At 51.8% G+C, this 25,730-nt stretch overlaps 1 protein-coding gene across 2 annotated transcripts in view; it reads right to left on the bottom strand.

The window, feature by feature from the left end:
• SLC24A3 (solute carrier family 24 member 3) overlaps positions 1-25,730 on the bottom strand; it is a 465,173-nt gene that overhangs the window by 170,540 nt on the left and 268,903 nt on the right. For both annotated transcript variants that reach the window (XM_057702549.1, XM_057702550.1), the window contains exon 3: positions 22,080-22,156. In XM_057702549.1, coding sequence (XP_057558532.1) covers positions 22,080-22,156 — 77 coding nt within the window. The remainder of the gene's footprint in view (positions 1-22,079; positions 22,157-25,730) is intronic.

Raw genomic sequence — 25,730 nt, 5'->3', positions numbered from 1 at the left:
TAGATTCTCTGCTTAGGACCAAAACCCTGAGCCTGGAGGAGGACAAGCGCATAAAGAGGAGTGAGAGGAGAAGTGACATTTCCGGAAGTCTCTGGGACAGACACTGGGAATTAGGTCTTAATCTGTGGCTAATGGAATTCTTTCTATTAAATAAGGCAAAAAACAAGGAAAAAAAAACTTCCTTGAAAATGCCAGACAAGAAGAGAAAGGATATAAATGGAACTAGAAAGCAGAGTGAAGAGACCAAAAGTCATGAGAAATTAGAACCCTAGAAAATCTGGTATAATCTATAAAATACAGGTGCCCCAGACTTAGCCAAAGGAGGGCAAACAACTGTGCAGAGGACATGTCACATGTCCCGAGTGGCCCTGTCTCTCAGGTGCTGTCAATAAGGATACCCTGGAAATATGATTCAGGATGGGGAGCAAAGAAAGAGAAATGTTCTCCTTGTACAGAGGTCTGATTTTTATGAGAGTCCCTCATCATTATGGAGCTCCTGCTGGAGGTTAGGCTGTATTAACTAAAGAGAGACCCAGTTTCAAAATTTACAATGTAGTAGGGAAGAACCTTTGTATTCTCTTACAAGATAATCACTAAAAGGATGTTGCCTAAAGCGTAAATTATACATAATGGCCCATCTCTGGGAACCCTGCCTCCCAGGTAATGAGCATTAAGCTAAAATGCCTTTGTTCAGCTCGCAGGAAACATCCTGGCCAGGCCCACCTGGTGAATGACTGCAGGGAGGAAGAAATTCACACATCCCCTCTGGAGGCTGATGGGAACCAGGATACTTTTGACTTTACTCCCTTTTCTTTTAGCATAAAAGAGGCCTGGATTCTAATGCAGGCAAGAGGGTGCTTTGGGAACCATCGTCTCGATCTGCTGGCTCTCTGAATAAAGTCTATTTCTTGCCCCAACAACTCTTATCTCAAATTATTGGCCTGTTAGGCATACAAGCTTGGGCTTGGTAACAGCAATGCAAATGAAAATACCGTTAACTCTCAACATCGCATTGATGGAGAGGGACATGAACACAGATGGTCCCGAATGCATTAATATTTGTTCTTGAAGGGGTCTTGGTATCAGCACACGAACACAGGCATCTCTGCCCTTCAGGAAATCCAAAGTGCTTGAAATAAAACAATGGTGTCACATGGTCCTCTTCTGATCCGCCCCTGCTCTCTGCCTTCTCCTAAGAAAGGCTGGTGTCTTCTCTCTCTTAACGGTCAATACACATTGAGGACCTGGTAAAGTCCAGCACTGGGCAGTGTTTGATATACATTTCCCATCTAATCCTCACAGCAACCTCACACTGTAGGTAATATCTTCTTGTCTTCGAGGAGGGAAAACTCAGTTCAGGAATGCCACATAACAGGTACACAGTCGTGCCACGGGCCCGCGGGAGGTTGAATTCCTACACAGGTCTCCTGCTGCCCACCCGCCTAATACCTTGCGGTCCAGCCCCCTAAACTGATGCAAGGTGTGTCCTGAAATCAGGGATCCTGCTGCAGTGAGATGGGTGGTCTACGCTGCTCCGCTATGGGTGCAAGGAGGCAATGCTAACACCACCCAGCCTCCTGTTCACAGTAGTCACGTTCCATCAAGTTGCCACAAACACTGAAATAATGAGGACCAACCCCTTCCTCCTGGAGGAAATACTCGGCCAGGTCCCCGTGGGCCTCAATTCACAACGTTTTCATCAAAAGATCAACCCAGAACCTTGTTTTATCAGTGTTTCTCTTTAAAAACACCTTATTTAACATACACTGTTGAGTCATTAGCACTGAACTCACGGCCGACAGCACCGTCACTCACGCCTGAATGAAGCTCCTCTATTACACGTATTTTCTCCATCAGGCACATCCCAGCCTTCACGCACAGGAAGCTTAGACTGCCCTTCAGCACTGTGCTTGGAGGCAACTGTAAACAGCAAAACTACCCCCCAAAAGCACAGAAATCAAAGTGCAGAAAGCATGGCACCAAGTGGGCTGTGAACAGGATGCTTGTTGCCAGCATCAGAGCCCAGGCAGGAGGCGAGCGTTGCCATGCCTGCCTCATTCGATCTCAGCTAAGAACGCGTGTGAGCTCATATTGATCTGGGGGCTACAAAGAAGTTTTAGCACGTAGGTCAATCTGCAAATGCAGAATCTGTGAATAATGAGATCAGCTGTGTATTTGTTGGTTGATTGATCCAGGGTAAAGAATCTTCTTTATTAAGTGCCATGCGCTTGAGCAAACAGTGGTCTCAAGTAAAGTATTGAACAAAGCAGAGCAACGGCCATGCTTTCACACTGCTATAGATCATGAAGGGAAAACTTTCTTCCAAAGACAGCAGAGACTTCTGGGAACAGCCGTGCAGTGTGTGGAGTTGAGCGGAGGGAGCTCCCAGCCTCTACCCCGTGGCTTAGTTCTACGCTGTTTGAGCCGCTCCACCCAGGAAGAGACACCATTCTGTCATGCATCCAGAGGCACAACGTCTGCCAGTGGTGGCCTCTCAAAGTGCTTCCTGAATGATTTTCTACAGACTTCCCTGGAGGCCTATGAGGTGAGCAGGGACAGGTAGCCACATGTTGGTTTCCCTTTTGGCAATCAAGTGGTTTGTCCTGGGAAATTCCAGAGCCACTCTTTCAGTGCATGGGTTCCTTTCAAGGCTGACAAACCAAGGGGTCCTCCGGGCAGTGCCACCAGAGTGTTCCTGTAGGCATTGCTGGATGCATTGGGCTGGACCAGCAGAGGGCCAAAACTGCCACCTGCCAGCTCAACTATTTGCCCCATTTGGGGATTCACTCTTGATGTTGCCATGCCTCCAACATGACCAAAGATGCCCAGGGCTGCAGACAGCAGATGGCCAAGCCTGGCACATGGTCAAGTCTCTAACGGACTGACCTCCATCCTGGCCTGTGATGACATAAAGATGTGCCCACAGGTGACCAAAGCCCTGTGTCCCCAACAGAACTGTGTCATTTCCACACTGGCCTAAGGATCCTGAGCAACGTGTCTAACAGGACATGGACCAAGTCTAACCCCAAACCCCAAATGACCCCCATCCTGCCTGCCTGGCAACTGCTGCTGCTCCCTCCCAGTGACATCAGCACCCCTGCTCATATCCTCCTGCTTCCTAGACAGACACCATGGAGACATCCAATCACCAATGGTTCCCACTTTCTGCATCCAGCCCAGTCCTCCTCTGCCTCCTCTACTATCTCTCTTTAGAGTCATGAAGCCCAGCTGCCAGAAAGAAGCTCCTCTGCAGCACCTCCCCCCCCCGCCCCCCGTCCCTGCTGCAGCAATGAAAAGAATTGAACTTTGTCCTGGAGTGACTATAGGAGCATTCCTGGCCATCTCTGATTGGTGGGCTTTGAGAGTCCTATTTTATTTGGAGAGAGAAGTGTAGACTCACCTCCAGTGGGGCACAGAAAAATGGATTCTAGGGTGGTCTTAGTCTTATGTAATCTCCATCAGCAGGCCCTTCCTCTCCCAGTACCCCAAACATGCCATCTAGGTTGAAAACTCTGTTTCTTTGTTCTGCACACTCAGCTTCAACAATAACCCCAGTCCTGTTCTCCCAACCAACTCGCCTCCCCAAAGACCCTCCTGTCTAGAAATGTGGAAGCCTCCATTTTCTCGTGCTCATTTTCCCTTGGCTTAGGGTCCGTGGGAGCTGCTCTGTGAACTGCCTTTACCAACGGGATGAGGCAGAGGTGACACCATGCCAGTTGGGAGCCTAGGGTAAATTGTGACTGACCTCTTGGGACCCTGTCCAGCTGCCATGTGAATAAACCTAGGCTAGCTCAATGGAGGATGTCACAACATGTGGCCCCAGCTGACAACCCATCATCTGCCCAAAGCCAAGCCTGGCTGCTGCTGACTGATGACAGACACACAAGGAAGTCCAGCCAAGAGAGAAAGAACCAATTGGTTGAGCCCTGCCCAAATTGTTGACCCATAGAACCAGAGCTAAATAAGTGGTTGTTGGTTTAAGCTACTAAAATGCAGGGTCCTTTGTTACACAGCTGAAGCTGACTGATACAATGTCATTCCTTTAGAGCTGAGGTCATTAATGAGCCCTGAGGGTGGTTAGTCACTGTTACTCAAAGTAGGATGTTAGCAAACTCCTGTAAAATACTCTGTGAAAAGGAGAGTTCTGTAGTCAGTTCTGAAAACCCTGCTATTATACTTCCCATATGAAGATTCATGGTCCAAATTCACATATTAAAAGTTTGTGAGAAACCCTGCATTTAGAAAATAATCAGGGAATAACTTAGCATTTCTTAAACACTTGATTAAAGAATCCTTTTTGTCCACACGACACCTATGGCGATCTTTCTTTTTGCAGTGTCCTGGAAAATGCTGTTCCAGATTGATAAAGGAGGCTTGATTTCCAACCTGTAGACCACAGAGCCACTGAGAAGCCCAAGTGATTGTAAGGGGGTCAGGCATCTACATGGAGATGGTGTCAGCATGGTCACAACACCCCTTGGATGGCAACCAGGTGTCCCCACACTATGGAATAGATGGAGGGGTCTCTGCTTTTGGCTCCTGACCATGTGAAGGCGTCCCTGTATCTGTGGAGGCCATGAGACTGGCCACCAAGAGGTGTTGTGAAGCAGCCTCTGGAAAGAGCTGAAACAAGACAAGTGCTGCCTCCAGAAGGTGGACGAGCTGCCTGGCAGTAGTTGCCAAAATCCTCTATTTACAGAAAACTGGCACTTTGTAAATACCAAGCTGTGCTATTTGTGTAGCTGTTTCTCATCAATATATGTGGGAATTCTGTAATTATCACGAGTGCTCTTCAAAGGTTTCCAGAATCTCAGAAAAATGAGGGTCACAGATCGTCGGCTGAGCCCTGCAAACCCAGGCCTGGGCTCCTGTTCTTTCACGCGGCTTGGCTGATAGGGGAAGAGCAAAGGGCAAGGCAGGGCAGGGCCCCAGCCAGAGCCATGACCAGGCTCTGGACTGATGGCCCCTCTCTCTGAGGTGCAGCTGGGGGAGTAACAGAGGCAGACCCCAGGGATCTGGACACAGAGGGGTGTGAAGCCCATCCAAGAATGTGCAGCCCACCCTGGCACTGGACTCGAGGCTGGCGACACTGCCCTGGCAGTGTGGACACAGTTGCCCTGTCCACCCCAGAACCCCTGGCTCCTAGGGCAGCTCATAGGAACTGGGATGTTTGTAGAGCTGTGACCAGAATAGAGGTTTTGAAAACGGAGCAAACAACGTGCTCACTGACCAAGCCTGGAGTCCCCTCCAAAGTCACCATTCACATCATTGCCATGGAAGGGGACCCCCCTCCTTGCTGCCCTCACTTGGGAGCCGTGCACCTGGTCCAAGTCCAGCTGTCACTCCTGAGCTCTGTGCGCTCAGCAAGTTGCCTAGTTTCTCTGTGCCTCAGTCTCCTCACCTGTGGAATGAGGAAATAATCCCTGTGTCTTAGGTGTTGTGTCATTGACCCTCTCAGAGCCTTCGTGATCTGTCTGCAAAATGGGAATGAGAAGAGCTCACAGCAGGAGAAGCTGACGAACATGCAGCACGTGCAGAGCACCTCACTTTCCGTGACTGTGTGATGTCTCCCAGTTCACGTCTTACAAGATGCCAGACCCCTGGGAGGTGAGGACCACATCCCTGTCCTCCACCACTCGCTTACAAACCTCTCTATAACTATTTCTTTGATTGAACCCGAGATATGTGAGCAACATTGGGCTAAACACGATGTCAGCAATTTGCTCCCTTGGACTGTTTACTCTGCCAAACCTCGCTTTACTCATTTATCAAACGGGAGGATTAAGGGAGGAGGTGGGGGGAAGATGCAGCACAGTCCTCCCTACGTCGTAGACCCCCAGCCAATGCCATTCCCCTCCCCTTTCCCTTCACAGCCTGGAGCAGACCAGCTGGACGTCGTGTTCATGCACCATATATTTACATGTGTCACGGTGCTCTCTCCCACTCTCCCTTGTCAGCATCTTAATGGGAGAGAAGAAATTCCTAACTACTTGGTTGACTGTTTTTCTTAGCTTCCGGGAAATTCTCTGATGTACCTGGAACACTGCCAGGTCCACTGATGGCTGAAATATCAGGCAGGGGCATCAGTAGCCTGTTACTTTGGTGGCTGAGCTTCAGTTGAGCAATAAACATCGGGGGACCTTTCTGCCAGCTCCCACCCTGATGCCTTGGACTCGTGAGCAAGTGATGGACCACTGGCAATCTGAGTCCAGAGTTATCTAGCATCTAGCCTCTTGCCATGAATATTATTTTGGGGGCAACAGCCCTCGTTTCTCTAGAGGGGAGCTGCTCCTTATATGGAGCAACTGTGGGCCTTTGTTCTGCCCACACTGGTCACATGACTTGATCTAACCCCAGGGCCATGGAGATGAGCCTATTCTCTTGTGACAAGAAGGTACAGAGCCTCCAAGGGTGCCTGGCTGTACCCCAGTGCTCCAGTTCCCAACTACCGCCTGGTGAGTTTCACTTGGGTAATAATATCAATACTCCTGTGTGTTTCTGCAACAGGGAAGAACCAAATCTGACTCCATGTTGGATCTATTTCTTTTACTTTAACCTTTGTTTCCCATTGCTTTTTTTCACTAAAAGGATACTGTCTATACATAATGGCCTGCCTTGGAGAACCCTGCCCCTCTGCCTGAACGTTAAACCAAAGTGCCTTTGTTCAGGGAAACATCCTGACCCTGTCCACCTGTGAATGGCTGCAAGAAAGAAGAAATTAACACATCCCCTCCCCAAGGCTGGCCATTCCAGGCGATATTTGCAAAACTTATGGCCTTTTTGTTTTACTTCCTCATCTCCTCCCCCTCTCTGTGCTATAAAATAAACTGGCATCCAAACCCTGATAAGATGGTTATTTACAGACACTAGTCTGCCATCTTCTCAGCACGCTGGCTTTCCGAATAAAGTCGTATTCCTTGACTCAACACCTCGTCTCCAATTTATTGGCCTGTTGTGCGGCAAGTAGAGTGAGCTTGGACTCGGTAACGTTTCCAGGCTGCCCAGGCTCCTCAGAAGGGGCTGCGTCCCAGGGAATAAGGACAGTGTCATGGCTGACCAGGGATGGACACCTGGAGTCACTCAGAAGCCTTTTCACCTTGTACTGCACAAATTGTGGATCTTGGAGTTGGCCTGAACCTTGAGAACATTTTTCTCATTTAAAGGTGAAGAAGCCAAGATCTGAGAAGGGCAAGTTATGACTTATTCAGTGTCATAGAGCTGCATGGTGATAGCTCTGGGACAGAATGACCCACCACCACTGAGCCGTCATGGAAATCCACAAGCTTAAGATACTGCCATCCTCATCCAGCCACACACTCTCTCCTTTGGTGAATGGTGCCATTGCCCATTTACCCCAAAGACAAACAGAAAGAGACCCTCAGTTCTCAGTTGATTTGAAGATATTCAAAGCAGCATGGCTCTCTTGTTGCTGCCCAGTGACTGTGACTTCTTTGCATCTTGTTATTAGAAATATCACAATGGGAAACACTCAAGCCTGTGCCACGTCCTACAGTGCAGGACATCTCCTTCCCTTCCCTCCCCATGCTGCGTCTCCATAGCAACACCAGCACTAAACCACGTAGAGATGGATACACTCACAGAAGAGCTTTTTCCCTCCTTTCTAACAGTTTTGTTGTTTTTTTTTTAAATGAGGGCCAGCTAATTTTATAAGGGATGACACAGTAAATCATCTTGTTAGTCATACTGAGTTCTTTCTAGTTTGGACAGATTTCTGTCTGAACTGACTTGTCTATTTACTATAGGAAGGGAGACAAGAGGATTCACTTTTTACCATTTTTGGTATAGGAAAATCTGGTTCCTTTGCCAGCAAAGAGTGGAGCAAAACTTTCAGGCAGTGGGTGGTTAGGGAGTGTTCACACGTGAGAACTGACACGTGTGTAAAAACCACACAAGACAGCAGGGTAGATGGTCAACATGGAATCTAAGGAATGGGTACACCCAGGTACCCAAGGTGGGGCAAGCTTGAAATGTTTGAGGAACAGGAGGAAGGTCTGTGGGGAGGAAGTGTGGTGGGGGGCAGGCCCAGAACATGCAGCCCAAACCCTTTAAAGGACTGCCTGGACCACAATGTGGAACATGGACATGAGGGGACATCCTGGTCCAGGAGAGGGATGATGGCGGACTGGATGATGGCCGTGCCAGCAAAGATGGAGAGAGGAGCCTGGCACAAAGACACTGGTTGGAGGTGGAATGGCCAGGACTTGCTGATGGGTGGGGTGGGAGGGAACGAAACCAAGGCTGAGTCCTAAGATTCCAACCTGAGCAACTCAATGGCTCGTGGCAATGATTTCTGAGATGGCCAAGCCAACGGGTAAGCAGGTTTGCAGGGGAGAATGAAAGGTTGCTGTCTTTTAATGACTCACAGCTCCATTTCAAACCATATGCTGACTTCATGTCAACCTATGCTCCCTCTTCAATGGAGTGCTGAGTTGCCAAGAGAGAGATTAAAAACAGACAGACAGGGACTTCCCTGGTGGCGCAGTGGTTAAGAATCTGCCTGCCAATGCAGGGAACACAGGTTCGAGCCCTGGTCTGAGAAGATCCCGCATGCCGTGGAGCAACTAAGCCTGTGCGCCACAACTACTAAGCTTGTGCTCCAGAGCCTGCAAGCCACAACTATTGAGCCCACGTACCACAACTACTGAAGCCCGCGTGCCCAGAGCCTGTGCTCCACAACAGAAGCCACCGCAATGAGAAGCCTGCACACGGCAACAAAGAGTAGCCCCTGCTCGCCACAAGTAGAGAAAGCCCATGCACAGCAACAAAGACCCAATGCAGCAAATAAATTAATAGATAAATAAAATTAATTAATTAATTAATTTAAAAAAACATACATACAGACAGACACACACACACGCCCTTTATTTATCCAGAATCCCACTTTAAGTAATTGTGCCTAAGGTGTTAAAATTTCTTTCCCATTGTCTTTTAAAAGAGGGTTATGGTATTCATAGCTAAGCATCTATGTGTATCACGCATGCATTCAGATGTGCTGTATGTGCACATGAGCCTGGGGATAAAATTACCCTCCAGATCCCGCCCTCTGCAAAGGCGAGTAATGGGTCTTGCTTTAAGCCAGCTCTGTAAAACAGAAAAGCAATGAAGTCAAATGAAGCTGGGCCTGTGTCCAGGAGAGGATGAGAGCGCCCAGCACAAGCCAGAACTGCTGGTCCCATCACAGCTTCAGATGCTGTAAAGCATTCTTCTAACTGCCCAGAATACGCATCTGCCTCCAGCCCTGGAGTCCACAGCATCAAGGAAACGACAGCTTTCGCAAGTTCAAGAGGGGAAAGAACAGATCCTCAGGCCTCTACCTTTCTACATAAAATGAGACCCACTGGAGTGCTAATGGAATAGCTGACAAGAGAGATGCCATGGTTAACTTTGGAATCCACTCCTGGGCAAGGAGCAGGAAGTCCTCAGTATTCTGAGGGTACATCATGAAAATCCATGAAGGCCCAAGGATGAGGCCACGTTTGGACCTAATTTTGCTTTGTGATTTCCAGGTGAAAGAGCATTTCATTAAGAAAATCTATTTGCAAACACCTCCTAGTATTCTTGGGAGAAAGGTGAAGTGTGCCTTAGGAAACAAGACTCTCAGAGACAGCGTCATAGGTGTCCCAGGAGTCGAGGACACACATGTTGGGTTAGAAGTTGGGTGGGTGGGCACCACCTTGGTCCCCAGCTGACAGTGAGCGGGAAGGTCTATGACTGACAGTTTATTCCAAATATCCTCTAAGCCAGTTCCTTGAGAACAGGTTCCAAATTCCCCAATAAAAGAGCGGGTGCCTATTGAAAGGGCAAGTTACCTTTGAGGGTCCTGAGGTTCCTTAATGTATAAGGACAAGAGAGCACTAGTGATGGGAACAGTTCTGGAGAATCTTCAGGAGCCTCTGAAGAGGGTGAGATGCTCTCTGGATCTCAGGGAAAGGGAGGGGCGTGGAGCCCTGGCGCCTGGGACACACAGACCTGGCTCCTTCCTCGCCATCGGCCCCCCCAGGCTGAATGGGCTTAACCAAAGTGACATCCCAAACCCCACCACCTCTGCCCATTCCTTAACTGATAACACAGCTGAGTGGTTTTCATACACAGGCCTTGGCTTTGGCTGCTGAAATAATAGCTCAGTAGATAGAGGCCAACACTTCAGGGAAAGAATTTAACTTAATAGAGTAAGAGAACAGTGTGCTTGTCATCAATGGCATGTTTGTTTAGATGCTACATGGTGGAGCAAATGTCAGTGTGAAATTGGGAAACAGATGCAGCTCTGCAGGGGAGGGGCTCTGTTGTCCCTGGATCTCTGCAAAGCCCAAGCTACCTGGTGACACCGACATCGTGGAAAGAGGTAAGGCTTGTAACTGGAGTAGGGGAGTCTGCGTTTTTCCTTTAACCTGCTCTCTCCTGCCTTGTACTCTGGGGTATCTTGAGTATTTAACTCAGGACACATCTCTCAGTAAAGCCCATCCCCAAAGACCATCTCATTATACTCAGGACTGATGGAGCCCCAGCCTTAAGAAACATCACATGATATTCATTGCTGTACGCTTACCCACCAGCCCAGTGGGCAGACCCCACACTCAGCAGCCAAGGTATCAAGCGCACATCACTCACTCACTCGCGTACACACCGCCTGCGTGCTAGGCACCATCCCAGCAGCGTGGTCCTCGCTTGCGCACACTAATCTGGTGGCGGTAGAGGTAAGACGCACCGTAACAGAGGGCGGCCTGCATGATGGTCCTTGGGAGACAAACAAACAAAGCGGGGATTCAGAGCAGGGGCAGATCCGAGCCAGTGAAAAGTCCCACTTTTCCTTATGGGAAGTAAGAAAAAGCTTCAAGGAAGAGGCGGTGTCCAGCTGGAGTTTGGAGGAGGATTCCAAGGAGACCAAGGGTGGTGGGGGCCTGGCCAGGAAATGGGGGCAGGAAGGCCCTGGCATTCCTTGGTGGGTGGGGAAGAATCTGATCTTCTTAGACTATGATAAGTGGTGCAGAGAAGAAGGGGAAAAAAGAAAAATGGCTGGCACATAGATGGTGGGGACACTGTGGAAAAAGAATAAGGACAATGGCTAACAACTACCCAGCCCTTTCCAGCGCCAGGCTGTGACCTAAGCGCTCGGGAGGATGGATTTCTATCACCCCCACACAAAGAGCTCTGTTGCAGACACTGTCATTATCCTCCTGTTACTGAAAACTAAGGAAGTAACAAAACAAGCAAAGTCACTTGCCCGAAGCAACATACCTAAAGAGCGATGAGGTTGGCATTGAACTCAGGCTCTCGGACTGTGACCTGCCCCCGCCCCAGCCAGGCTGGCCCTCTGGCCGTGGGGACATTGCTGGGAGAGAGTCCTGAGCAAAGCAGGACTTGGACATCGCACTTGAGATGTTAATCTGATGCTTGTGGTGCTTAGGGGACAGAAGGAGGCTGGAAGATCATTGTGATGGTTCCTGTCCGGGCAAGAGGTGACTATAGATGGATTCAGGGAAGAACAATGACAGTGATGGTTAATGTTTCCTTGTGGCTGTTACACGCTTGGCCCTGGACCAAGCACGTCACACGCTTTATCTTATCCCATAGTGGAACTCCTATGAGGGCACCGCTAGCCTCATCCCCATATACAGACAGGGACACTGAGGCCCAGAGGAATAAAGACCACACGGACATGTGGCTTACACTCTCCACCTGCACACTAGACCTGAGAAACGGTAGGACTAATAGAACGTGTCAAGTCCAAAGTCAGATGCAGTGCCGGAGGGGACGCACCGAAGGAAGCAAATGCCCTGGGGCAAGACAAGAGCTTTGCTATTCCGGCTCTGGGGCAGGAAAGGGAATGTGTGGGCTGAATAGAAAGAAAAGTGGTCTGGGGCCGGCGCGGTCGGGGGGGGGGGGCGGGGAGTGGCGGGCAGAGGCGGGGATGACACCACACACCTGAGGGCAGACGTGGGGGTGTCGGGGCAGGGGGGCTGCATGTCCATGCTCTGCCCTCCAGATCAGTGCATGAGGGATAACACCTTCTCCCACTCCCCCCACCCACCCCCGTTGGTTCTGACAGACTGTGCAAAGCTGCAGGACAGCCTCCAGCCCCAGGAGTTCCCAGCCGGGTGAGCTCACCCAGAGGACACTTACTGGCATCTGACTCTCCATCCCACCCCCCGAGCCTGTGGAGGTTGGGGCCGGGGAGAAGATCTTCAGGGTGAGCTCAAGGTGTGGGCACAGGTGCCAGTCGGCTTCCACTCGGGGCGGCCTGGCTGGCACGGGTCACAGCAGACCCTCATCCCTGGCACCCACGTTCCTGCAACTCCAACCCGACAATGTCCATCTACCAGCCAAGGGCTTTAAAGCAGTCACCTCCCCTGAAGCGCGGCCCTCTGCCCTGCCCGACCGGAGGTGGGGGAGACATACCCCTCGTGCTCAGTTGGGGGCATCATCAGAGGCCCACGTTCTCCACCAGCTGCCGGTCCCCAAGGGATAAGCTCCTGTGCCCGCCACGGGTACCTGGCTGCAGCGCACACCCTCCACTGGCCACCTTCCTTCTCTGCCTCACGCCCCAGGGTGGGGGCATCCTGGACCTTGTCTCGGGGTCGGCTTCTGGAGGGGCCTTAGACACATCTGGGCCATGGGAGCTCTTCTGGTACAGATTCGAGAGGAGAGAATGGTCCTCAGAACCAGCTGCAGAGCTGGGTCCCCGGGGTGTGGGAGCTTCTGGACTTTAAGGTCAGGTTTTTGGTTAAACTTGAACCCCTGTGTGGAGTCTCCATGTTACACGAGGGGCAGGAGGATAGAGGGAGATTGTTTGTCAAGATTGCTCTTGACAGAACGAAACCACCGAGAACCAACGTGTAAAATACAAGGAGTGTTTTCTGATAAATTAGAGCATGTAATGGACTATTTTATCCAGATTGACTTGTTGAATATTTGCTAAAGACTAGTTCTTTAGGCTAGGACATAAGATAAATCCCAGTAGCAGTATCTCATTGCGTCTTTAGCTTTTGAACTTACACTTTTCTGAGGAAAAATTACTACAAAATTGTAGTCAGTATAGAACTATGGTACACAGATCGGGACTGCTGGCAACGTCATCTCAGAGGAACACATACACTGGGTTTGTTCTGTATGTAAGAAAACAAAGAAAAATATAACAGAGTGGGGATGGGTGGACCAAGTGATAAATTAGATAAATAAGATGAAGAGGCTGCAGGTTTTCCGGTCCCCATGGGTACACATTGGGTATCTAAGCAATGTGTGTGCTCTCTCCCATCACCATTTGGGGCTTATCATAAGATAAAATGTGATGCTGTCTGCTCCAAAGCTCATTCCCCAAGCTTCTTTCTCTCTTGCACTGGGTTCAGGATGTGAACCAAAGAGACAGTAGATCAGCTCATGTCGCACCTTGGTGTGTGTCTGTCCAGAGGGGCTGGAGTCTCAGAATTCTGCATCTCCTGTAGCCTCATGGGTTGCAGAGAGGAAACGGATGTGCCTAATAATAATGGTAGGTGATATCTCTTCAGCCTTTGCCTCAGAAGCAGAAATGGATTCCACGATTCTGGTGCAAGTCTTTTAACGGGGAGGGGGCATCTCAGGAAGCATCCCCCAGAGAAAAGCAGAAAAATGAGTTGGGGAAGAATGGGCAGCTCATCAAGGTGTGTTATCCAGCAAGATGCCGGACGGGCACCTAGAGCTCATACCTGCTCAGGTGACTGCGGGAGACAGCGTGGGGCATGTTTTCATGAGCACATCTGAGGCACGAGGGAACCAAGGTATTTATCCCCCAACCCCTCTCTGTCTGAGGGCTACCTCTGGGGGCTGGTTATTTCCTGGCACTTCTGGGCTGCCCTGCATTCTGGTAGAATGGGCTCGGGGGCCAGAAAAAGCCCAGAGTCACGGGAGCTGGGAGCTGGGGGTCAGGCGGGCACCCAGAGGCTGTAAATACTAAGTGGGTACAGGTGGGGCATTCTCCAGGCAGCGCCAGATGCTCCCCCGAGAGCTCTGCACCCCTGCCTTTGTGTGTTCCTGCAAGCAGCCAGATGAGCTGGGTGCTGCGTTACCTCCAGTGACCCACAGGGAAACTGAGGCTGGGCAAGGTAAAGCAGCTTGCTGTGGCTGCGTGGCTAAGCAGTGGAAAAGCCAGGACTGCCACTCAGCTGGGTTTCTCTCAAAACACATGCTAAACCACCAGGCTTTATATACAGCTTGGGGTCCCGAGGAACCAACCACCAGCCAGCCTGTGCGCAGCTCATGGGGCCTACGGGGCAGACCTGGGCCGTCTGAGCTAGGTCTCACGCAAGGAGAGGAGCTAGTAACTTAAGGGCTATTGGAACATAATTTACCCTCTTTGCGCTAATCCTCTCTGGACACCAGTTTTAGCTTTATGTTGACACTGACAAATTAAGGACATGCTCAGCACTTTTCCAAGAGTAAACAGGAAATTCCACAAGCTCTTCTAATAATTTTTCTCTTCCAGGGTGAAATCCCTTAACTAAACACGTCTGCCCAGCCAGTCAGTTGTTGCTAGGACCTTGCTGACCAGATCCTGTGGGTCCCCTTAAATGTTAAAACCCCTGCGCAGCCCCTCTCCCAGAGCCCTGGGCTTGGTGGAAACGCCAGCTGCAGAGAGGCCTCTGGGACACCCCCTGTCCTGGTGCTCACACGGACAGGGCTGTCTCCTAGTGGGTCTGACTCTGGTCTTCTGTGATGGATTAAGTACAGGTGAGCTGCCCTTAGAGGGATGTGGGGTGGGGAGAAGGTGAGGACTAAAGAACCTAACATTTCTTGAGCACCTTCTATGTGCTCCCACTTTACAGAAGTGGAAATTGAGGCCAGGAGTTCCGCGACTTGTTCCAAAGCCCCCAGCATGTTGCTGATATACGAGCTTCCTCACTCCTAATCTGGGTGTCCTCGCTCATCAAACATCCCATCCTGGTGGCCTGGTGGGCTGGCAGTGCTTTCTCTGCATCCCGTTTGTTGGAGCTGCTAAACCCAGCCATCCCTTCAGAGGCCAGGGTAAAGAAGCTGCGCCTCTTTCCTGGAGACCCTTTTTCCCAGCCATCTCTGCTTCGTGATTTCAAGTTGACAACATAAGCAAAGGGAGGGATGATGCTGAATTAGAATTCATCTCTAAGTCTTCTAGGGGAACCCCTTCTGCTTGTGGCTATTTAAATTTATATGAATTATAATAAAGTTTAAAATCAGACTAACCACACTTCAAGCGCTCAGTAGCCACAGATGGCCAGCAGCACCCATATTGGATGGAGCAGAGAGAACACCTCTGTCAGCACTGAAAGTTCTATTAGATAGCACTGGGCTACACAAGTCAAGTTGAGTCTCAGGGCCAAAAAAAGCAAAAGGATGGCCTTGGAGAGACAAAAATAACCCCTGGGGCTGAGGTGGAGCTCTGACATGCAAAGCTGCCTCTCCAAGTGGGGGGAGGGTGGGAAGGGCGCCCTCCACCTCCTGCTGGTACCCTGGCCCCTCCATCCCCTGAGAATTGGCTAGGGAATCAATTAGTTTGTTCTTTGGCTCTAAACAAAAGCAATCTGGGCCCCAGGGAAGGGAGTGGATCCAGGGAAACAATTCCTCCAGATATTATCATTAAACAGATAACTGGAAGCAGCCCAGGCCCCATGGAAATGACATCCAGAGCGTCCTCTCCCCCCGGGACTGAAAGGGGATCGGAGCTCAGAGGCGTCAGGGAGAGGAAGAGAGTCCTTCCCACCTGGGATGGGGCTCTCCTCCAGGTTTCCCAGGAACACGTCCAAAGTAGCCTTCCCCCTGCTCTGGGTGACGGGGTTAGGCTGGAGTTGGGGTTCAGGCTCCCTCAGGATCTGCCCGCCCGCCTGGGCTTCCGTGGCCCTGGCTGATGACCCACGGTCTGGCAGGAAAAACGGAAGGCTTCTGGGGGCTGTGACTTAAGGGCTGGTGAACAGTGTGGGTGGGGTGGGGCGTGAGCAAGCAGAGCAAGGACACACAGGACACCAGTGGGAGCCGGGGTCAGCTCGGGGCAGAGACTGCGTGGAGGGGGTGGGGCAGAGAGAGCCAGGGCACCCAGGCACTCGGCTCGGGCTGGGATCAATACCGCAACATCGAGGAAACATAGACCGGACCTAGAGAGACCACAGTTCCGGAGGCTGGATGATACCTGAATAGCCTCCCCCTAGAATCCGAATCACATTTCACCGCCTCTGTCCCAGGGGCCTTCCTCTAGCGCCAACTGGTTTCCTCCACAGCTCTGGGGAGACAGGAGGTCTTCAAGGAATCATGAGACAGAAATGAGCAAGTTCTTGAGTTTACAAAGCTGATGTGTGAGGAAGGGAGAATCTTGATGCTGGCTCGCAGAGTGAGTTTCCCCCAATTCCTAGACCAGACTAAAAGCCTCCAGGGCAGAGAAGGAGGAGGGAAATGTGGACAGGAGCTGGGTGGGGGCTTGAGGAGACCACCAACCTTGGGATCCAGCCCTGGACCCCATCCTACGGGGCTGCTGCAGGGATCAGCATGAACGGTCCCTATGGCTGCTCCTGCAGCACCTCCCTGGGCAGGAGCCTCACGTGACGGCCCAGCACACGGCTCCTGCCTGTGCTTTTCAAATATCCACCCTGTTGGGAGAGCACCTCCTCCCCACACATGGGAGCCACTAAAATGGGCACTGGACAGTGGGATGCAGTGAGGATGGAGATGTGGACAAGGGAGTCGCCCGAACTGGGCAGAGCTGGCCTAAGGCAGATGGCCAGGGACATCCTAGTGGCCCACACATCCTTTTGGCCACCCCAGGAAGCCTGACATGACCCTAAAAGCTCCTCAGAGGAAGCAGTCTCCTCTGCAGGCACAGAGTGTGTAGGTCTTAGAACATGAGGATGGACACCAGACACATTTTTGTTGATGTTTTTTTTTCCTGGGCTGGTACATGGATGGGTCTGAGTTTCTGGATCAGTTAGCAGCCCATCTTTCAAACTCAGCAGAATTTGCATTTTGCTCTACATTCATTTCCAGGAGCGTGACACTTTACCACGTCACACACAAGCATGTAGAAATAACTGCCTGCTGAAAGAGAGGAATCACATTAAAAATGCTTCCCTGGTGGCGCAGTGGTTAAGAATCTGCCTGCCAATTCAGTGGACATGGGTTCGAGCCCTGGTCCGGGAAGATTCCACACGCCATGGAGCAACTAAGCCCATGTGCCACAACTACTGAGGCTCTGCTCTAGAGCCTATGAACCACAACTACTGAAGCCCACACACCTAGAGCCCGTGCTCCACAACAAGAGAAGCCACCGCAACAAGAAGCCCTCGCACTGCAATGAACAGTAGCCCCCGCTCTCTGCAATTACAGAAAGCCCATGTGCAGCAACGAAGACCCAACACAGTCAATAAATAAAAATAAATAATAATAAACAAATAAATAAAATTATTAAAAAATGCAAAAAGAAGGCTTGAAACTTAGGTAGAGTACCTTCAAAAGCTGGCAAGGTACACAGTGGGGGCGGGGGAGGGGGCCTTGGGAGCATTTACTTCTGCTGTAGAGGCTGATTTATTAAGGACAGACAGACCAGCCTTGAGAAAGAATTTCAAATATTGATTATTTAAAGTTTCTTTTACTGGAAGAGAGAATGTGGAGCCCAGCTCACAATCGCAAAGATTCAGCTGTCTACATGTGGAATAATTAGCAAAATTTCACAAAGTATTTATAAATCACAACAAAGCATGGTTCTAGAAAGTTATTTCCAGGCTTGTCCCTCTGTTTGGGGCAGGTCTATGAGTTTCCAGGGTGCACATTTCCTCACAGACAGGGAGCACTGTTTTCAGCATCTCAACATCAAAACAGACTGTACAGCCAGTTCTCAGACAAGTGTGTTTTCTTGGGGATATTCATTGTTGATAAGTTACACAGATGACGGATTTACACTCCAGTAAGGAACCCCTATGTAAAGAAAGTTGGAAGGAATCTTTTCCTAGTGCAGTCTCAGGCCTGAGGGTGTCTGACATCCACAAAAGCAGAAAGAGCCAAGAGAAAATTAAAGTCACAGTGTGGGGAAATTTTAACCAGAAATGGCTGCGTGATTTCCATAAAGCTCACACAAAACATGGAAGTATCTGCATAAAAAAAAGAAAAAGAGAGGTAAGCTTTGACATGTAAGATTAAAGGAGTGTCTCGGGGAGTCCTCAGCACCATCTGTGACCAGAGGCCAGCACTCGGCTGGAGGTCAAAGCCTGCGTGAAAAGCCTCCCGTGAAAAGCAAACTCACAGGGTCTGTGTGGAACAGGGGGTGTGAGTTTAGGTGCAAATGTGAACTTTAATCAGGTTTTAGGATATGCTCTGAAAGACCCAGGCGCTCTGGTGGAGACCTGAAATCACTGCTAGTTGGTCCCCAGGGCCCTCTCCCTGGGGTGGCCTGGGATGACAGGACACAGCTCTGGGACCCTCCCGCAGAAGGGCTTCCCTGCCCTCACTGGAGGAGGCCAGATGACGACACCCCACACCCCCTTTACGATCCCCTGAGGGGTGTTCCTCAGGGTACCTGGGACTCTGGGACCCCGACCCACATGGCCCTGAGCCTTCCTTGCTGGCCTTCCTGGACCTTTGTCGCCTGGCTGGGAAGCAAACTGCTCTGGGTCGCCTCTGGCCACGCCAGACCCAACTCCCCAGGCAAGGAGCTGCTTGCCCCCATTCCAAGCCAGTGACCGAGTCACTTCTTGGTGCCTCCTACCCTCCCAACCTTAGCTTCTTCTCACTTCAGACCCCCTGAACTCGATGGTCTGCATCTTTGATTGTGGGTTTCCGGTCCCTGCCTGGAATCCTTTTCCCCTTCTCTTTTAGAAAATGCCTGCCTGCTCTGCAAACACACTCAACTGCCCCCAGCACCAGACGGAGGCTTCACTGTGCTCCCACCGCGCTGGGGGGACCACAGCCGCACTCACACATGGTGGGAGCCGTCCAGAGGGGGCCTGCCCACGAGCCAGTGGACTCCTGCAGGGTGAGGCTTCTCGAAGGGTCCACCCTGGTGCTACCATATCGCAGGGGCTCAGAGATGCCTTCCGGAAGACTGAGTGCAGGAATCTGCGTGCAGCTCCTGCAGCTCTGACTCACGCACCTATGCGTTCCCTGCTGGCCACCAAAATGGCTCAGGTTAGCCCTGGCAGCCTTTCTTCCATCCCACGATGTACATCCGACAATTTCTGAGCACCCCAGATGTGCTGGGCGCCATAGTGGGTGGAGGGGTGAAAAGGGCCGCTCGTCCCAGTGCTGAACAGCCAGGGACTAAGCAGCTTCTGCTTTGCAACTCGCCAGACACTGCACAAGGGTTTCTCGTGAGGCTCACGCACACCCAGCCCAGGCGTGGGGGTGGGGGGCTTATACTCTCAAGGGAAGGATAACAGACTTGCTCCCTGACTCTGGGGAAGCCACCAATGGGCCCACCCTGACAGGTGCCTCTGCCCTGCAGAAGAGGGGCCCCTCCTGGCCCGAGCCTGGCCCCACCCTGTACCTGCCTGCGCATGGACCAACCCCAGGCAGCAGGTCAGGCTTCTCCACCAGGGTCTCCTCCCTCAAGGAGGCAGGTCCAGGACAGGCCTTGGCCATAGGCATAGGCCGTTTGGGTGGAGAATTCTGAAACTGCAGGTGCCTGGAGCGCAGTCTTGAAGGCATGGACACTGACCTTGGCCCCTGGTCTCCCTGCCCTGTGGTTTCTATGCTGCAAGGCCCAGGATGGGGGTGGACTGTGGGATCAGACACCAGTGATGACAAAGAGTGAAGCTGCAGGCTTATGTCCACTCTTCTAAGCAAGTGGGGAAAAAAGCACCTTTAAGCAAAGTGGGAAATTACCCTTGTTTTGCCTACTTGGCCCTCATGTCCGCCTGGGAACACACTGCCACAGACAGCAGGGGTCTCATGGGGACCCTTGGCTCAAAAAGGACAAGGTACACACACCCTCCTCTGCCTTCAGCTGGAGTCAGAGGATCCTGCAGGGAGATGGAGGTGGGGAGGAAGCGCCCTGCCGTCGGCTGGTGACAACACAGCCTTGGGAGACAGAAGCTCAGGCCATTTGGGCTGAGAGTGGAAACCTCATCTCTCAGATGTCGAGACATCAGGGCACTAAGGCTGCTGGGGAGTTCTGGACCCGACGCAGTGCCTGGGTCTTCTCAGCCTGGCGACAGGGAAGGCTCCCTGGTGTCAGGGGTGGCAGCTGACATCCACAGTAACTGTTCTGTTCCTGGAATTCCCCTGGAGGGCAGGAGGCTGCAGAGCCTGCTTCATCATTTGGTATTTTTAGAGAATGTCTTTGCTGCCAAAAGATCCCTCGTGCCTTATTTTCAAGTGGCGGGTTGAGGGGTCAGGGTAAGTGGGGAAAGACTTTGACCAGGAAGGCAGTCACGCTTAGGGCAGCTATGGGAGCAGAGAGTAAGTACCTTGCCGGAAGCCACGCACAAGGCAAGGACAGCAGAACTGGGCTCCATTCCACGTCCGGTCGGAGTCCAGAGCCCAGGGTGTGCCCACTGACCTACTCAGGTCAGCTGTGGATGGAAGAGTAAGGTCTCTATGCCCTCCCTCGAGTCATGGTGTATGTGTGACTGCAACAGAGGCTGCTAGAAGTGACGCGTGTGACTTCTGAGGCCAGACCACTCAGGCCATGGGCTTCCTCTTTGTCATTGCAACCCTCCCTCTGCAAGCCGTCAGCTGCCACGTGGAGTCAGGCTGGAGGGGCCACACCGAGGTGCTCTGGTCAACGGTCCCAGTCGGCTAGTCCTTTGGGCGCTGCAGCATGGACGCCAGACACGGAAGTGGACGAGGCGTCTCGGAAGGGTCTTCCAGCAGCAGTGGCTCCAGCCCCAGCTGTCGGCGTCACCACCAGCCATCCAAACCGCTCCCTCCCAGGCCCCGGATCCTGGGGTCCAGCATCCCCTCTGTGTCCTTCCTGAAATGCTGATCCCCAGAACCCACGAGCGACAGAAAGCGTTTATTGGGCATGTCGCTAAATTTGGAGACTGTTCCACAGCAATAAATAGCCAGAATGGAATTAAGAGCATCGCGGGACAGAGCAAATGACACCGAGAGGGGAGAGCACAGTGACGGACCTAGTGCGGCATCTGCCCTGGGTCTTTCCGGTTCTGCGGCCACTCCTTGGAGAGAACTTCACCCCCACCCCCTCCCCAAACTCTCCAAATGGGGACAAGGAAAATCAAAGGCCTTCCGTCCACTGGGCCTGCGGACAAAGTGCTAGGGCAGGGGTGGGTATTAAGAGCCAGAACACACTTTTATGGACCACCTATCACATGCCATTACATCTAATCCACAAATTTAACAAATACTTTGGCCCCACACCAGGAACAGGTCTGGCAAGGAAGCCACGTGCAAAACTGTGTCTCTGTTCTCATGGGGCTGATGTGTGCGTGAGGGTGACAGGACATAAGCAAATAACCCTATTCTCTTACGTCACAGAGTGCTGGGCACTGTGGAGAAAAGCGAAGCTGGGTGACGGGAAAGATGGGCAGTTTACAAAGGCTGGTAGGGAAGGGAAGGCCTCCCCAAGAAGGTGGCCTTTCAGCAGAGAGAGCCCATGTTCTGCTTGACTTCAGAGCCCACGCCCTGGGCATGAGCATTAAGGAAAGAAAACATCGAGGTATCTTCCAGCGTACATACCTGTGGCCTCTTACAAACAGTACATTTGGATACACACTTCTATATATAAAATAGAAAACCAAAAAGGACCTACTGTATAGCACAGTGAACTAAATTCAATATCTTGTGATAATCTATAATGGAAAAGAATCTGAAAAAGAATAGATACGTGTGTGTGTATACACACACACACACACACACACACATATATACTATATAACTGAATCATTTTGTTGTACACCTGAAACACTGCAAGTCAACTATACTTCAATAAGAAAACATTTTCTAAAAAGTACATTTGGAGATCGCCCCCTATGGGGCTCACAGGCCCCCCACCAGGTGTGTGAACAGGAGGGGAGACACCTCTGCGGGCACCTCCCTGTTCACCCCCTCCCCCCGCCCTCCCCAGCCAGGCTTTCCCTCTGCCCTGCAGGCAGGGCCACCAGAGGGGTACTTACACAGAGCACATGGAGGACCACCGCCCCCTGTCTTCTGTCCTCGTTGGTGAAGATGTCATTGGGGAACTCGTGCAGGGCTACAGAAGAGAGAGAGAAAACCAGCTCAGTACAGGTAACAACACTTTGAGGGCAGGAAGTCTGGGACAACGCTGCGGTCCTCAGTCTGCTATGGGGTCCATGAACTTGGAAGAGGAAAAATTACATCTTTCTGTTCACAAATCTCTAGCTGGAATTTGGTGTTTCCTCCAGATGAGAACGGAGGCAACAAACCACAGTCGTGCTAGAAGTCCTGGGCTCTGCCCCCCGGAGACAGGTTCATGACCCACTGCCCCACCATCTGCATGGCTCGCTCATCACTTCAGTGTGAGGGTGGCTTGGAGACGGCCACCTCTGACCAAAGATTCATGAGAAAACACGGGCGCCGCGATCACACAGGTCTATCTTCTAGCACCCTAACAACTTCATTTCAGCGCATCGGTTTCCTTCTGCCACCTCACACATCTTGCAAACACTGAAAGTTTTCCCAAGCAGAGGTCTGCAGGCTTCAAGGATGACCCAGTGGTCCATGGCACACACAGGGTTAAGTCCCTGCTCTAAACTGTCCTTCTGTCCTGCTTTTCTCTGTCCTGCGCCTGCCCTGGTGCGGGGCCTGGGCCTCTTACAATTCCCTCCCTCCCGGCTCTCACTTCTATACCTCACTGCCCTTTCCTCCCCAGGAAATTCAGTTCAGGGCAGAAACCATGAGAAATGTTCCTTTCTGCCCACTTTCCAAAGCCAGGACACTGATGGCTGCTGTGGGACAAAGCTAAGGAGAGGGAACCCTGTAGGGCAGGCCCGTCCCTCACCCTTGGGCACCCAGAGCCCAGACTTCCTGGTACAGTCTGGCCCAGTGTGTACCTGGACCGGGCCGACCCTGGGCCCCACTCTGTGGTTCTGAAGATGACAGGCATCTCCCACAGCTCTGCTGCTCCTTCCTGATGTGCCCTTTGTCTGTATGAACTCTCAGCACCTGTGGGATGGGCTGGCTGTGGACCAGCCGCAGTGGGTAGAGATGGAGGCTCTGATGGCAGGACGGCCACACGGACTTGTGCAGAGTTAACAACGGTGCATGCGGTGAGCTCTGCTCCTGGTAGGAGTGTGCCCTGCACTTCACACCCACTGACCCTCCCGGAAACCTGCTGCCCCTGTGCTGCAGACGAGGAACGGGGCGGGGGAGGGGGGCAGCAGGACTGGACACCATGCTAGAGGGTCCACAGCAAGGGCCCCGCATCCAGCAGACGGGGCTGGTGACACTCTCGTTGCCGTGATCCCAGCTCCCAGCATCCATTTGCCACCTTACTCCACCCGGTGACCTCTTCCTTCTGGGGGCCTCCTCCAAGCGGGGGACCTGGTCTGATCTAAATTCTGCTCCCCCAACACCAGAGGGAAGCAGGTAGGCTGTTTGTTCCTTTGCATTTCTCTGTGCAGCTGCCATGGGGCTTTTTAGTGTTGTGCATTTTGGGGGGTAAATATGACCATCCCATTGACCACCTACCCCCAGAAGTAGAGACAGGGAGGTATGCCAGATTAGTGTACTGCTCAGGATGGCCATCATCCTGGGGAAACTAAAGCTAGGGTCTGTCCTGTGATGAGTGCCATGCAAAACAATCACGTATGGAGACCACTTACCATCAGTGGGGAGGAGAGGGGGACAGTGAGGGGGCATCGAGGTAGTGAGGAAAATTTGGAATTCATAGCTTTATGCCTGCTCACCTTTGTTTGAAAACCCTTTGCATGTAACCCCTAGCAACTCCCATGCTCTGTAATTACCTGTAACCTATGAAAACTGAGTAGCCAATCAATTAATCCAATCAATTAATGCCAAATGTAGCCAATCAATTAATGCCAACTGTAGCCAATCAATTAATGCCAACTGTAGCTATGTGTTTTAACCTATATAAGCAGAGAATTCACCTAGAACAGTGCCCAGAATTTTGGAGCGTTAGCTTGTCTGGTTCCGCCGGCTTAATAAACCTGAGTTCTCCAACCCTCCAAGTGTGGTGCTTGGTTTCTCATGGGATCGATTTCTGCAACATTTTTGGAGGCCCCAGCGAGATTCCAACCACACCGGCCCCTTGAGCCGCCGCACCAGTGGCTTGGCCGGGTCGGAGCAAAGGAGCTCCCAAAAGAAAGAAGTGGCACGCCACCCAATGGTATTCCGGGTTCTCTTTCGGACCGGTACTCCGCTCTCCCGATGGCCAGGCCCCAGCTGGACTCATTGGAGGGACGGACCAACTCACCAAGAGTGGCCACAGGATCAGGTAAGGCCCCAGGGCACTGAACCCAGTCAGGTCCCAAGTCTGGATGGAAGAGGAGCTTGATCACCTCCTACAGTCTTCGGTGAGAAGACCACCAGTTAGAGACCTTCCCAGAGTGGGGAGGCACCCACCAGTTAGGGACTTTCCCAGAGGGGGGAGGCACCCACCACTTAGGGACTTGCCCGGAGAGGGGAAGCACTGTGATAAGCTCTGGTCTGAATGTGTGTGTGAGTGAGCAGCCTGGTTCGTCCTCACTCCAGGACGATTGTGTGGCTCCACGGCCTTTGTGGCCATGGAGTCTGAGTGGGCCCAAACCTGTGGTTCCATGGTGACCTCATACAGCTCAGGGCGTTATCTGCCTCTGGGGGACCCAGTCTCTCCCTGCGAGTCAGATTCAAGTCGGGATTCTATACCACCCGCCAAAGCTAAGAGGCACCTAAGTTCCCCACGGGGACACAGCCAGGTGGGCATCTGAGTGGTCTCCTCTTCGGAGGGGGCATCCATTGTTGTTTGTCTCTGCACCATCAACACAGGGTGGGATACACAGAGAGGAAAAGAATAATTGCCCTTTGCTTTAGAGCTCCTACAACTTTGGATTATCCTCCCCTTTCCTTAGCTAACCTTCTGAGCCAGTATATTGGGTTTTTCCTTCTCCCTCCTGTTTAAGGAAGCAGGCTTCACTTGTTAAGATGGGAGGAAATTCCTCAAAGCCAACTGTTTTGGATTGTATGATGAAAAACTTTGGGAAAGGTTTTCCCAGACACTATGTGGTTAAGATGACCATGGGAAACCTCGGCACGCTGTGCGAACTGGAGTGGCCCACCTTCAGGGTAGGACGGCCTACGGAGGGTACCCTGGATCTCCCTATGGTTAGAGCAGTGTACCGAGTGGTGACAGGGACCCCTGGGCACCCAGACCAGTTTCCACACATAGATTCCTGGTTACAAACTGCTGTTCAGCTGCCTCCCTGGGTTCGGTTCTGTGCAAATAAGCAGGGACAGTGTAGAATCTTTGTAGCCCAACCAGCTTCAAGAAATAGTAAAGAAAAACCAGCCAAGGTTATCCACTAAGAGGACCCTGAAGAAGAGCCCCCTCTGCCTCCGCCTTATATACCAACAGCTCCACCAGCTCCCATTCAGCCTCCTCATCCTCTACCAGACAGCCCTCTGCCCTCTATGTCTCCACTGCTTCCAAATCCAGAGCCCCCTCCAAGCCCGCGGCAGCTTCCCTTGCTGGCCAACCAGCACAGCAACCCACAGCCCTGCAGATGCCGTTGCCAGAGGCCCGAGGCCCTCCTCAGGTCAATGAGGACGGCTCCATTCAGCCAGGACACCCGGTCCTTTATTATCAGCCC

This window comes from Hippopotamus amphibius, chromosome 12 (assembly GCF_030028045.1).
Source record: "Hippopotamus amphibius kiboko isolate mHipAmp2 chromosome 12, mHipAmp2.hap2, whole genome shotgun sequence".
NCBI classification, from domain to species: Eukaryota; Metazoa; Chordata; class Mammalia; order Artiodactyla; family Hippopotamidae; genus Hippopotamus; species Hippopotamus amphibius.
Note: the sequence above shows the minus strand (reverse complement) of the source record. Positions and strands in the feature narration are given on the sequence as shown.